The sequence below is a fragment of the Apiospora aurea genome (assembly GCF_038362705.1).
Source record: "Apiospora aurea strain CBS 24483 chromosome Unknown utg000004l_segment0_segment0, whole genome shotgun sequence".
In the NCBI taxonomy this organism is placed as follows: Eukaryota; Fungi; Ascomycota; class Sordariomycetes; order Amphisphaeriales; family Apiosporaceae; genus Apiospora; species Apiospora aurea.
In genome coordinates this window covers 4,669,825-4,683,979 of record NW_027117391.1, presented here as the reverse complement: position 1 = coordinate 4,683,979, position 14,155 = coordinate 4,669,825, and the positions used below count along the sequence as shown (strand labels likewise).

At 52.2% G+C, this 14,155-nt stretch overlaps 4 protein-coding genes across 4 annotated transcripts; 1 reads left to right on the top strand and 3 right to left on the bottom strand.

Annotated features, from left to right (window-relative positions):
- Positions 1 to 375: 375 nt before the first annotated feature.
- PG986_006198 (vacuolar protein-sorting-associated protein 24) lies at positions 376 to 3,472 on the bottom strand (the record flags this gene model as incomplete). The annotated part of the gene is given in 4 exon segments (XM_066842420.1): positions 376 to 1,503; positions 1,553 to 2,140; positions 2,151 to 2,705; positions 2,759 to 3,472. 4 exon segments carry the CDS (start codon positions 3,470 to 3,472, stop codon positions 376 to 378), a joined length of 2,985 nt encoding a protein of 994 aa, XP_066702282.1.
- Positions 3,473 to 5,606: 2,134 nt separating this feature from the next.
- On the bottom strand, positions 5,607 to 7,804 carry PG986_006197 (uncharacterized protein; the record flags this gene model as incomplete). The annotated part of the gene is made up of 6 exons (XM_066842419.1): positions 5,607 to 6,102; positions 6,198 to 6,462; positions 6,851 to 6,923; positions 6,989 to 7,018; positions 7,161 to 7,300; positions 7,582 to 7,804. The coding sequence occupies 6 exons, from the start codon at positions 7,802 to 7,804 to the stop codon at positions 5,607 to 5,609; spliced, it is 1,227 nt and encodes a 408-aa protein (XP_066702281.1).
- A 1,122-nt stretch (positions 7,805 to 8,926) lies between these two features.
- Positions 8,927 to 9,238, top strand: PG986_006196 (uncharacterized protein; the record flags this gene model as incomplete). The annotated part of the gene is made up of 1 exon (XM_066842418.1): positions 8,927 to 9,238. The coding sequence occupies one exon, from the start codon at positions 8,927 to 8,929 to the stop codon at positions 9,236 to 9,238; it is 312 nt and encodes a 103-aa protein (XP_066702280.1).
- Positions 9,239 to 9,507: 269 nt separating this feature from the next.
- Positions 9,508 to 11,971, bottom strand: PG986_006195 (Protein transport protein sec1; the record flags this gene model as incomplete). Its single annotated transcript, XM_066842417.1, is given in 7 exon segments — positions 9,508 to 10,417; positions 10,435 to 11,183; positions 11,241 to 11,428; positions 11,446 to 11,589; positions 11,649 to 11,736; positions 11,798 to 11,835; positions 11,938 to 11,971. 7 exon segments carry the CDS (start codon positions 11,969 to 11,971, stop codon positions 9,508 to 9,510), a joined length of 2,151 nt encoding a protein of 716 aa, XP_066702279.1.
- Between the last annotated feature and the right edge of the window lie 2,184 nt (positions 11,972 to 14,155).

The window sequence follows — 14,155 nt, the reverse complement described above, 5'->3', positions numbered from 1 at the left end:
ACAACTCAAATGGCCGGGCCACCTCGACACTGGACATACAAAAGCGAAGCAGTATCCCAAGTGTAAGTGATCATGTTTAACAGTTACATTCTCATATTCAGATTAAGTAAATAAACATCACAAGTATTCATGTTCATAAGTTTCATTACTGAATTCATCAGCATCTAATGACGCCCATCTATTTATCAGCTATGGACACGGATCTTGCTCACTTCTTACCAGGCCACCACATCCACCGTGGCATCATCGGTCTTAATTGCTTAGGCTTCAACACGCACATGTAACCAGACCATAAAACAGATATACGAGTCCATTACGTACGCAGATCGTTCATATCAAGCAAGCTAACTTCCTCAACCGCGGCAGTATTTTGCCTCACTTCCACTGACTCAAGCCCGCCCAGGGGTCGTTCTGAGTCTGCTGAGGTTGTGCGCTTCTGGGCTGCTGGCTACCATATCCGTAGTCATGAGGAGCTTGCTGCTGTTGCTGTGCATAGTGGACGGTCTGTTGAGGGCCCAAGGGCGGAGGCCCAGGGGGCGGTGGCGGCGGGACAAAACCTGGAGGCATGTATTGATTCTGCTGGTGTTGGTTGTTCTGCTGTGGCTGCTGCGCCTGTGGGTTACCGTAGGTGCTGTACTGGTTGTGCTGGAAGGAAGTCTGGTTGGGCGGAGGAGACGCCGGACCTCTTCCCATGCCAAAACTTGTTTGGGTCGGAGGTGGAGACGTTGGTCCGGGATTGCGGCCCCAGCTGCCCGGGTTGTATGCCTGTTGGCCATAGGCTGTATTTTGCGGCTGAGGGGTTGGTGAAAATGAAGATGCTGGCGGTGGGCTCGAGAATGAAGGGTATTGGCTTTGCATGGGAGGAGGCGAGGTAGGGACTTGATACTGGCCGGTGAAACTGGCTTGAGGGTAGCGAGGAGTACTGGCTTGCGTAAAGCTCAGGGGCGTGGGCGTCGGCCGTTGCGAGGTAGGCTTCGGGGACGTAGATGCTGAAGGCTCCATCGACATGCGCTCCATCAAACCACGCAGGCGTTCACGCTCAACCTCGGCTTGCTGGCTCTTGTTCGACGCCTGATCCTGCTCGATCTGGCTCAGAAGCTGGCTGCCTTCAGAACGTCGGTTATTAACAAACGTCTCGACGTTCTTCTCAAGGCTGTCAACTGTCTCCTTCATCTCAGTGTACCATCGCTTGGCACTTTGAAGACCAGCTTCGAGGTCGAGGAACTCCTGGTAAGCTCGCTTGTACTTGTTTACGACGGAAGCTCGTTGCCGCTGTATAGACTCGTATTTGCTCTGCTCTGCCCGCACACGTTTGTCCTGGAGGAGACTGTTGAATGTTGATGTCAGTTCCTTCATCAGAGACGCTTGCTTATGGTTTGCCTGGAGAAGTCTGCTCTGGTGTGGTCGGAACTTCTCCAACTCGGTCTGGAATAGCTGCTGCTCGTAGCTGGAAATGGACTTTTTGTTGAGGATGAGAATTTGCGAGATGTCGTCAGTGTGAACCTAGAAATGTCAGCACGACTCTCTGAACGCAGTTTCAATCTCGACTTACCTTCTCTTTGAGATCCTTCAATACCTGGTTACGTTCTCTCTTGATCAGGTTCAGCTTCTTCAGAATCTCTTCAACTCGATTGATCTGCTCCATGACGCTAAGGCTCCCATCTTCGAAATCGTCGTCGAGCAGGTTAGGTGCCACACCTGACGGACTCGTAGCGTTGCTCGACTTGGATCTCACTTTGGCCACGGCCCGTTGGAACAGCGAATCGACATCGCCACTTTGCGCAGCTACTCGCATCTCCTCGAAATCCGTCTCATTTTGTCGAAATTTGGCGTAAAGTTGCCCATCGCTCCTGGCCGCCTCGTCCAGGGCTTCCCTGTAATTCCGGACATTTCCCCTGAGAGTGATGGTCAAGCGCGAGCTCGGCTGCTGCGTCCACTCGCCCTCGTACTTGGATCGCATTTTCTCGCAGACACTCTCTTCCATATCCAACTGCTTCGTACTCCGGTCCAGCACAGTCACGATCGAATCCTTATCTATCCTCAAGGTATCAAAAATGGATATGGGGTTCTCGTGACCTGCCACATCATCGCACCACGTCCTGAAGTCCTCGTCGGGCATGATATCTTGATCGAAGCCCCCCTTTCAAGACTTGCAGTGCGCCAGGTAGCCTCAAGTAATCCAGACTGGCGGCCATTTCGCTATTAGCAAGATCGACTCGTTCTGTCTCTGCCCGTACCAGCTTCGCTTTCTCCTCGTCGTAGAGACTTGCCGCTTCCGTTACAGCCAAAGGAACTATCTTGGCAAAGAGATCGGGTCCGGTTATTCTCTGAATGTCCTGCCCGGCATATAGCTCACTGACGGGGATTGGCTTCGCGGCCGGAAGTTTCGAAAGCGGAGGTAGGCTGGCTTCGACGGGAACTGGCTGATGGTAGATGAAATCGTTGTCCTTTGAAAATTCCCGAAGTTTGCTCTGTATGCTACTGAGGTTCCGTTTGGTGATATCCAGAAGGAGACTGCCAGTGTCCGCACTTAGGTTCGCGCTAGGCGGCATAGAGCTGGGGAAGCTGGCTGCGATCTTGTTTGATTCCTTGGCGAACACCTCCGCCGCAGTAAGTCGGCCGACAGCGATACCGTGTTGGTTTGCCTCCGCGTCGGCCATTGCCTGAAAGTATTGCGCTTGCGCATTCAAGAGGCCAAATTTGATCTGAGAAGGTCAGTATCCTTCGATGTGCTAAACGTTCCATCTCCCCGACTTACCTGAACGAACAACATCCAAACCTTCTCGAATATGGCCTTGTTCACGTTCTCTTGGATGCCCTCGAGGGCCTGGGAGTACAGATATGCCGCTTGGGCCGCGAGCTTAGCAAGCAAGCCGACCTTCTTCTGATCACCAATCTGTTTCTCGAGAAATATCTCCTGCGCTTGAGCGAGCGTGATGCTAATAAGGGTCTTGACGGTGTCTCTGCTCAGGTCGGAGGAAGGCGCATGCAGGAAATTTTCGTTTATATAGGTGAACATGCCAGCCGAAGCCTGGAAGGAATGGTAGGCGGCCTTGAGACCCGACTCCTCGGACCTCGTCTGGTTTGCGGCATGGCAGGACAGAACGGCGGAGATGTTGAAGATTATGGAGGCCTTTTCAAAGGCGAGGGAGTACTGCGACGTGGGTTTGTGGGTGAAGGCATCGAACCAGGTGAAGGAGATCTTGATGTGTTGCTCGTCGACAGGGAAGCGCAGGTCTAACAGCTCGAGCTGTCCGTAGTATCGGTATAGTAGGTCCCGGCCGGCGGTGCTGTCCTTGCCAGCGCCCCTCATGTCCTGTCGCAATCGATGTAGGGTCTGGCATTCTTCGGCATATCGTTCTGGGTCATCGCCGTGTGTGTCGCGGATGTAGGCCTTCAGAGGCGATATCCAGTCGATTTCGTTGGTAGCCTTGAGCGGCACCGAGAGCATGGGCGTTTGCGTCATGGCCATGGTGGGCGTACGACGGGCGATCAATGTCCGATAGCAAGCAACTAGTCTCGCCCCGTGGTTATGAAGCGAAGGCTAGAGAGCAGACCGTTCCGTCCCTTCGACGAGCGTTAGGCGTTCTCAATACCAAGGACCCATGCGGCTGTTGCAGTATTGCTTTTCTGGCCAGGTCGATGCGAGGTTGGAGATGGATGTTATCGTGTCGTGGGGCAATGCGGGTGGGGTTTCGGAGGCGTCGTTTAGAGGGCCACCGTTACGGGGAATAGGTACAAGTGCGAATGCGTCAGTATGCGTCAGTTTGGGTAGGTAGTATGCTGGCTTGCCGGTGCCAGGGTTGTACGTGGAAGAAAAATAGTGGACGTAGTAGCAATGGGGTCATTCGCTTCTGCGAAGGCAATTCGAAAGAGGTGCAGATCCAGAAACCATGTTGTCGGAGTTGGTAAGATATGTTGGTCTATGTTGTGTTGTATGTAGCTGGGCCGGCTTCTGAGTGAGTTCTTCTGACCCGACCTGGCCTAACTTGTGTGCTAGATTAGTGGCTGGAGCGGCAGCAGCAGCAGCAACAGCGGCAACAGCAGCTAAGTGGGATGACGGCAGCGGCAGCGGCAGCGGTGCAAGGGTCCAGCAATTAGAACCAGGTAACCTAAAAGGCGGCTTCTTTCAATGACATGGCCTTGAAATGATATTTGGGCTTCCCGGAGAATGTCGCCAAGTATTTGTATTGTACTTCTATTCCAGATGCAACAGGTTACAGCAAACAAACGTCCCGCTGAAGAACGATAAGAGGGTGTAGTAATCCCGGGATGGTCAGCAATATAGTAGACGATATGACTGACGCATCAACTGACGCGGCGCGTCTAGACGTTCAGTAAGTATTGAAGGGGGTTCGAGATTCCGAGGCAGGCAGCAGTGATTCAGCCAAGTAAGTACCCAGTCGCCTGGGTCCAGGTTGAAGCGAGTGGACGACAACGGGGGACTTCGATCTCAACAGGAAAATAGCCGCTGCTGACTTTAGGTTGGCAAAGCCGCAAAGCTGCCCACCAAAGCAGAACAACCCCCCCCTGTCGCTTTGGCGGGGTCTCCCCCTGTAAGCCCAGGGTGACAGACTGACAGTGGGTGGATGGTTCTCCTCCAGCCGTCTTGTCATCAATCGAATCACATCTGCCCAACCTGACAAACACGCCCTCACCGACTCACATCATATCGTGGCATTGGGCATTGGGCAGTCAGGCGCTTCAGGCAGCAGTGATATGCCGGTAGTACCGCTGGTTTCACTGGCATTGCAACAAACTCTCATTACACTCGTTGTAGATGTCTCCGGTATGGAGAGACAAGCAGAAGGACGAACATTTGGTCAGTCGGCTTACTTACACGGGGAAAGTCTTGACGATGGCATGTGCTTCGGTGCATGCATCGTTGCATGTCAGCGTACTAGCTTCGGACACTTATGCGCAGTGACAAACCCAGCGAGAACCGTGGTATGGCACCTCTGCAGCCCTATTGGTCGGACCCAATAGACTGGCCTATGGTATTAACCGCCCACTGGCGAGTCGGCGACCCATCAACAAGCGGGAAACATCTAGCATCCAGGGGCATGGATGGAGGAAAAACCCTTCTTCCCCCTTTTAACGAGGGGAGGAAGAGAGAGGAGGGCGTCAGGCAAGAGGAGACGGAGAAATGCTTTAGCGCGCGCCATCGCCACGGATGTTGGACCTCATGGATAGCATGCCATGCTTCCTTTCTTTCTTATTGCCGTTACCTCGGCCTGTGCCACCACCATTCGGCGCAAGCAATGCGATGCAATGCGCGGCATCGGGCGGTAAAAGCGGGATCGGGAAAGGGGGTGTTAAAGAGGAGCGCAGGAGATCGCACGGCGGCCGTTTCTGCGGCCGCGGTTATCAGATCATGGGACGCAGCACGAGGAGCCAATCGTTGGGTCAATAGCCGTATACCATGCATATGTGGCATTGCCGCCTCGCAATCTTGAAAACGTATACACTCACTTCGAATAAAGTAAGTACCAATTGAGCCTGCACAAGCTGTTATAAGTAGCCGTCCATAATTCGCTGAGAGTATGTATAATTCCAACGCCATGGTAGGTGCCCTTTCGTCTTATATATAATATACACCAGCCAAACTACTTCTCAACTGCAGGTCCTTTGCCCTTATCTATGTTCGGGGGATCCCTGGGAAAGACCCCGTGATATGCGGTAGGCAAAGGCGTCGGTGTGATATCCAAACTCCCCCGTCCGAACCCTGCATCGTTGGGATACTGCGGCGTGGGAGGTACAATGGCCATTGAAGGAGGCATGCTGGCTCGCCTGCTGAATTCTCTTCCTCCTCTTCCTCCTCCGCCTCCGCCTCCAATGGAGGATACCATCCGGACCATGGCCGTGGTGGGGGCGTAATCACCCCGAGAGGCGGCCATGTCCCTCGGCCAGTCGTCATCGATGGTGGTGATCCAGTAGAGAACCACCGAGCATACGAGAACTAAGGATGCAAATGCGCTCCTGTCAGTGGAACCACTCGCCAAATGCCAGTGGTGAAGTGAAACGAGCTTACCATCGGCCTTGCAGGTGAGCAGGCACAGCCACGCTGGCTCTCCTTCAAGAACCATCAGCGTGATGAGGTTTCTGTACACAGGAAGGTCACTATCTTAGTATCTTAGAGAGTTTTCCCCCTTTCCACCAGGAACAACCACCAAGACTGGAGGGGGAAAGATACGTACGTCGATGTACTGAACAAGGTGAAGACGGACCCGAAGAATGCTCTGACGGCCAGCCTCTCCAGTCGAGTATTGATCTCCCAGCCACCCAGGCTTGTACTCTCGAGGCCTATCATCCCGTCGGCCCATTTGAGCTTGAAAGAGCAGGATCCTGGGGAAACATCATGAGCCTTGGCTCGACCATGCCGGGACAAAGCAGTCTTGATGGGAAACAAAGTGGGTTGACTCAACTTATTATTGGGGCGAGGAATGTGCTTGTCAGGTAGAACTGTTCACACAAGTAAGTCGACAGTGTTTTTCTTGGCATCCATGTGCTCCAGACCATCGATCGGTCGCATGTAAACACTCGTAGCTGTGAAAGAAACTCACATTAATGAAAATGTCGAGAATAATCGCTGGGTAAATAGCACCCTTATGAATCCCAATTACACATGATCCGTCTTGGAGATAGTTTACTCGGCTTCAAAAGCCGTCAGTAGAGATGTTCTTAAATAGCAAACAAAGCAGAGGGGGTGAGGGGCCAGTGCTCATACTATATGAGGAACATTGTGGCGATGACGATATAACCTCCTGTTTCCCCAAGAAGCATGTGTAAGTGAGTAAGTAGGCGTGTCAAACGATCCATAGAGTAAAGGGGGGCGGTGGCAAAGGCTTACCTATAAGGAAGAATGTACTGAAAATGTAAAGTCGAGACCTGAAGCGACCTTTCACCGTCCCCCTGACGATGTGCTATGTGGTGGTCAGTACGCAATGGCCACAATATGTATACGTATAATGAGCATAGGGAGACTGACCGATCGGTCGACCAAAAAGAGGTAAATCAACTAGAAGTGGGAGGTGAGTACTTAAGCATAACATACTACTCTCATCCATACCTACCATCTGGGGATATGAGAAAAAGGTCAGTGTTTATTGGGGCGACTAAAGGCAAGGTGGAAAGCCTGAAGACGGCCGCTCGCGCCTTACCTTTGTAGATACATAGAAACATATGCAAATCACCGTAGCGACCCGGCAAGCCGTGATGTATGTACCGAGAGGGATGCTGAACTGTAACATGGTGGATCCGAGCACGAATATAAAGGAATCGCCGTCGATGGCAAGCACCACTATGATTTCGGATTATCAATACTCATGCTCCAGCGATCATGATTAAGGCGCGGGCAGGGTTATTTTGAGTAAAGAGAAGAGAGGAATAAGGGGTGTCGGGACTCGGGATTCGTTAACATACGTCACACGATGTAGGGCAGCTTTCGGAAATCTCGAATACTGATGTACCGCATTACTGTGCTCCACGAAAGGTCAGATGTATGATGCCGTACATCAAGGGTGTACATAGTATAAGTGTATCAATATACACATCGTTTGCTGATGGACGGATAGCACTGACTGAAGAACGACAGGCATAGACTGGCCGCGATGATAGCCACGGCCACGCTAATCATCCTCGCATCAATAGGCTCCGGTGCATCGAAGTGTGAAAGACCACGGCCGACGACCACTGCCTCGCCCAGGGGTTGTTCTGCAATAATAGCATTATCGCGTTCGGCCCCTATTCCCTGGGCAGCGGGCAGCGCCCCATGGAAGTCGAAACAGCCGCGTCGAAGGAGCATCGCGGCGAGCAATGATATGTAGTCCAGAGGGGTAACCGGCTTCGTTTCTTCGATGCCATGTGCCATGGCCTGGCGCGTAGGTTTTTGGTTGATATGGCCCTGAAGCTCAGATGTCAGTAACTACCAACCAGCATACCGGACGACAGGTTGGAACGATGACGTGCCAAACATGCCCACGAGTCAGTCCCTCTGGCAGGCAGGTGTGGAAAATGGTGATAATTCGTTTCTGTTGCTCCCTGTCTGCGCGCATCAACTTAAAGAAGACCTTATTAACCACTCGCATCCCTACGTGCACTGTTTTACGAAAACTTATCATAGTCTGGAGTGGCCATCGTGGGCTATGAATCAATGACTAATAAATACTTGGTAGTTTTCGCTGGTACTTCGGGTTCCCATAGCTGATGACGAGGATTCAAACTAGGAACCATATGTTGCCATTCTACCCGTGGACATGTACAGTCGACCCCTTGAAAGTTTGTTAATTTTTTAATCCTTGTCAGTACATTGCAGTTTACTAGTAAAATCGCACCCAACGTACAAGTTTACGCAAGTCAGCCACTACACACCTATTCAGTCAACAGTGAGTAAATTAGACCAACATCAGCTCAACATCAGATCAACAGATACTGGTGGTGTTGATGTAGAAAAGTGAGGCTTGAAAGAGCCGTCAGCCGGTAGCTGTACAAGAGCGTTGGAGTCTCGAGACTAACGAGAGATCAGACCTGGCAGGTAGTGCCTTTTATCTTCAGAAACACTCGCATTCAACACCAAAAATGGAAGTCAGGTACTTGAAACATCAAGAAACAACTCTGCTGATGTACAGCTACACCGAAGGCTCGATGTGGCGTAAAAAGGTCTGTTTCCATCGGATGTTGTTGATGTGGAAGTACGTCTGATCTAAAAAATTAACAATCTTTCAAGGGGTAACGTGTATTAGTACAAATATCCAACAGAAGGAAGAATAGAGCGTTGCTGGTCTTGATTCCAGGGAGCCAAAGGTTCATCCCATTTTTCACTACTGCGTATTGCACTATTGCGGTTGGTCATTTCAATGCAAGCGAAGTTTCTCTCGCGTGGCTGGAAAACCATAATTGTCAGGAGCAATCGAATAGGCCGGAAATCATGACACAAGAAGTCGAGCTCGGATTAGATCGTACCAATACGACACCAAGGACCAGCCTCAAGGAGGCAGCCCACGATCTTATGATAATGCCTGTCACATTTCCAGAACATTTCTACGGCCGCGGAGATTGTTTGATTTGCATTAAGTATCTATCGAGTTTGGGCTTGCCCCCTTTCTTGAATTTGTCCCTCCTTATTCCCGAGAAGCTGCCCCAGCGTGGTGCCAGGAACACCGACTGGCCCTATGGTGCATCCGACCTCCAGCCATCCTCTTCTGACGATATTCCAAGTCATCCAAGCGAGCACGTCTAGGGACACGCGTTCGCTGCGATCCTATCCTAGAGTATGGTCCTAATATCGGTGGGTATAACAACACTCATTTGGCGATATAGCCTTTCGATACTCGGTTATTATCTTTGCTATGGCTACTATGGCTGAGCTGCGCCGAACTGCTCAAAATTTGACTGTTTGATTCGATGGATTCCATCGGGGGTTCTCATGATAGGCTTTGTAGCTCCTCTCAAGACAAATCAGGGGGTTTAACACCTGATTGCTGATGACTGCCAAATTCCACAACACATTCAATGGCTCTTCTTGATACCGAACAAGTTGCGTTTCTTCTTCTCTTTCTCCATTTTGTGTGGTTTATCGCTGCTGGGAGGTGGTGTAGGGCTTCCGTTGGCAGGAGATGATCGGCCTGGCGCGGCGGGGCCGAGGTTCATGCTAGACATAGCTTGGGTAGGTGGTGCTGCAGCACGGGGCGCGCCTGGTAAACCACCACCGCCGCCGGGTGGCATGGGTCGGCGGGCAGGCAAGCCTTGCCCAGCTCCTGGGGGCCTTCCTGGTGCTCCGGGAGGTGGAGGCGCGGCCATTTGGGGCGGAGGGGGCCTCTCAAAGAGATGTGCAGGTGCACGCCTTGGTGGGCGGTCCATGGGAAGATCAAGACGCCGCTTGTCGACACTGAGGTCACCCACTTGGCGAATGAATAGCTGAGGCGTCAGCATATGGGATGTCGTCAGGATCACATCACGGTTGAGTGAATTGCCGACCTCATAGCAGATGCGGCTCTCGGAAAATGTAGCGCCACCTGCCATGAAAACAATGATGCGTTGTCGGTTCTCGGGGACTCGCCGGCCTGCGCCTGCCCAGCTAGGTTTCGCAGCGCGCAATGAGCCTTGTCCGACAATCATATCTTCATTGGGATCCAGAGGAGGCTTCACGTAAGGGAACGCTGTCTGGTCCAAGGCACCCCTGCACAGGTTTTCGAGAAGAGCCTTGAGGACAGGTTGAAAGCGTGAGAGCGCGTATTCCTCGTTAGGGACCATGCTCTTAACGTCAATGGGGAATAGAGGCGTGGTGTCACGCTTCGGGTCTTTCAGCGCGATCGTGGTACGGGCTCCGAGGAGCTCCAGGTTTGCCACGACTTCGGTGTCTTGTGGGGGAGGGATGCGTGTGCAAGAAGTCGCTTGATATCCTCTAGCACCACGCCGTCTCGATAGAGAGCATACATAATGACAAGTCGCAAGCGATCTGATGCTGTGATTGCATCGTCGTCGAGTAACCGTACAACTGCTTGTAAAACTTCCTTCGGCTTGCGGTAGTCCTCGTCGAGACCTGTGGCCATGGTCTGCTCCGAGGAAGCAATGTCGGGGAGCTTTCGGCTTGCAAAGATATTCATACACTCCTGTGCCATGGTAAGATGAAGCGAATAGATTTCTTTCATCTCCTGGAATTGTGGTAGGCCTGCCAGCATATCCTTAATCGTGTTAAGGTTGGTGGTGTCCGCGTTGGCGTCCGTAAAGGCAGCGTTTTGGTCAAGGAACTTCTGGAAATCGCCCATCAACTTATCGATGGTGTCCTTCATGTGCCTGTGACGGTTGTCCACCCAAACCTTGTCGTTGTCGTTGAGTTCCATGTCCTTCTCCTCAGCATCCGGCTCCCCCTCGTTTACCGTCATATGGAAAGTGGTTTTGTCGCCTTCTTGAATCGGCAGCAGGTCATGGGCCATGGCCTGGTACGTGAACTCGTGGACTAAGGGGGCCATGATATCCATGGATCTATCCGTCACCAACAAAATACCCTGGGGTCGTGAACTCGGCGGCGGGAAGTTGGGGTTCCATTGTGCGTATTCGTCAAGCTCGTCGGAGACAAACCGAGCCAAATGAGCACTGAGCACGCTTGCTTCGTGCAAGGGGGCTTTAGGGCGGTAGTATCTGACCTTGGGGTATTCGCCAAGTGTTATGCAGACGCCTGCGATCTTGCGAGCTAGTTAGCCGGGACGTATGCGACAATTGCTTGCAAAAACCCAACGAACCTTCTGGGCCAGATCTCGCATATGTTTGGCCACGAGGCCATTGCAAGCGGGGTGGTACAGAACCGGGAAGCTCCAAGGGTCCTTGAATGTAACGAGATGCGACTCGCGAGGGAAGAAGTCTATCGACAGCGTCTCGAACCCCCTATCAGCTGTTGGGCCAAAGGCGAGCCATTTATCCGCTTCCGCAGCTGCGGATCGAGCACACCAGTCCAGACGAGGAAGCTTTTCTGGTAGCGCCTCGCCTCCAGGTCGGCTATTAAGCAATCGACGATATATTGTTCCGGGGTAAGGATGTAGATGGCATCCATAGTCGGGTTTCTTTCCCTGCGCTCCTCGATGCGCTCGATATCTGTCATAACGCAGTTCAGCCAAAGGTGCCTCTCACTCTGACGTTCTGGCCTTGCATACTTGCGATGTTCTGACTGAGGATATCATCTTCCTTCACCACGCTATCCAGAATCTTTTTCGAATGCTCGTCGATTACCAGAACCTTCCACTGAATCACGGCATCATGTCAGTCGAGCAGGGTATGCGATGTTTCGGGACGGTGGGCTTACGTCGTTTTGGGTGATGTTCTTGATCGTATCTATTATGACTACAGGGCAGAGCGTCGATTGTCAGTAAACAATGTCCCAGCCAACTCGAGAAGTAGACGAAGACGAAAGCGTCATAAAGAAGCAATGGCTCGTTGGCTTACTCTCCCGCTGTTCGTGCATCACAGAGACCCCCATCTTGGCTACTGCCAGCCCCTGTTTCTCGGGCGAATCCTGGGCAAGAAGCTCGAGCTGCCTCGCGGGTGCAGCAGGCTGAGGCCTCGTAGAACTATTGCGACGTCTGCACCGCGCAAAAAGTTGGTGTGTCTGGCCTGGCAGCTAATTAAATTGGCCAGGGACTGAGGGGATCCGACGTCGTAGAGGGCATGCGGTAAGCTTGTATTATCTTGTTGCAAGGCCAATGACGTCTGTCCAGCAGCAGGTCGAGCTTTGGATTGAATCAAGAGTCCAGCAAACGGAGGTGTCTGCTGAGGTTGCAGGCCCAAGAGCCGCTAGAAATAGTGTGTAAGGTTCCTTTTTCCGCAGGTACGGCAATGCAGGGCAGTCGGTAAGTCAGTCAAAGTCGGTCGGCAGTTCGAGAAACAATCAGGTGACGATGCAGCGCTTCCAAAGAACAGAACAGAACAAGAAGTTCGTGCTCGCTGCCCCCAGCAAAGAGCGGGACGCAGCTCTCTTTCAAGGGAATCAATGCTTTGCTTGACCCTCGGCGGGGTTTCAGCAACGCCCCAAACGAGAGACGACCTGGCGACTCAATGCGATGCGACCGTTCTTTGGCTTTGGGCGTGTGTAAGGACTAGTAGCGTGTAGGACTAGTAGGGACAAGGTTGGGCCCTCCACCGACCCGAGCTAGACAGGCCAATCAGGAGCCGCACGGTTCGTACAGGCCGCTGTGGCTAAACATCCAGGGCATCCAGGGGCTACTCTGTTCTCCTGGGCCTGGGAGACTGGACGACAAAGCCAGTGGGCGATACCTATCCCCCCGTTCAGACCGCTTCGAAATATATTGATTGTAGTAATTAAACAGACCCAAACCTCTACAGTTCTGGAAGCATGGAGGGAATCGCCTTGCACCACAGCGAATATAGGTACTAGTAGTAGGGACAGCCCAAAGACAGTTGGGATATGCATTCAAAAGTTCCCTTCTGGTCACAGCTCTTAGCACGTAGCAAAACACCAAAGTAGGGGTTGATGCGACATATCCCCATTCAATTGTGGGCACTTGTTCTGATCTATCAAACCCTTGCGGTGTGAGCTGCTGCAGTCGTATTAGGTAACCCTCTCAAGCAACCTTAAATAAAGATACAGTAGTGAGTAGATCATCCGTCAACCAACTTATTAATAGCCACCTGCAGTCATTGGCATCCCGTGATGTGACAAGAGAGATGCATGTCCTGCGCACCTGGATCTTCTCTAAGTAGGCATCATATGTGCGTGCGCCCACGGCCTCGGGGTCTTCCGCCCTTTTCCGTTCCTTGCGACTCACACGCTCACTGAAGGCGACCATTTCTTGATCCGGCCCCGATCTTGACTGGACGGGTATACAATATGTATTACTAGGCAAGGTACATATACAAAACGGGTCGTCTGCCAGCATACCCCGCTAGTTCTTGGAATAGTTGCGTGGTATATTCAAAAGGCAACCGGTGCCGATTCGCATTGAGGTAGGCGCCGCAGACTCCGCCGCGGTCCGGACTTTGCTGCAATTGAGACCATACTCGTCAGTTTACTGATGTTGCTGCTAAGCGCAAACGGAGGTTGATAAGGGGGGTGGGAAGGTCTATCTACGTACCATTTGGGCTTCGAATGGGTGTCGGCAGACAGCCCAGTACGAGCAAAGCAGGAGGGATGCGCCGCACAATCGTGTTCCCTCGCCCACGAACTCGAAGTGCCGCAAAATTCGCCTGGTCCCCCATTTGCCGTAGAGGAAGAACCAGCGTGCTGGCGGACACCACCTGTAGAAGGCACGCCTGAACTTGTAGCATATCTTGGCGCTTTGGCGTCGGTAAACCGCTCGATAGAACTCGGGGGAAAACACCATCGTGGACCGCGACTTGGGGTTCGGTGCTGGTAGGATCACGCGGGGACACTGACTGGGGCCGGCGGGAGAGGGGAGATTGGTGGTTGTTGGGTGCAGAGCTCAAGGATGGACTCTAATAACCGAACAGGTGCTTGAACAAGTAGAATATCTCCCGGAAGAAGAGAGCGATGATCAGATTGAAGAGCCCGCAGAGCAGGAAGAATGCAATGTAAGAGAAGGATTGGCGGATTTCGTTCATCATGGTGGTTGTATTGCTGTAGAAATTTGCAGGCTTTGTTTCTAATCACGTAGATATTTCAAGGAATCCAGGTATCAGAGGGGCA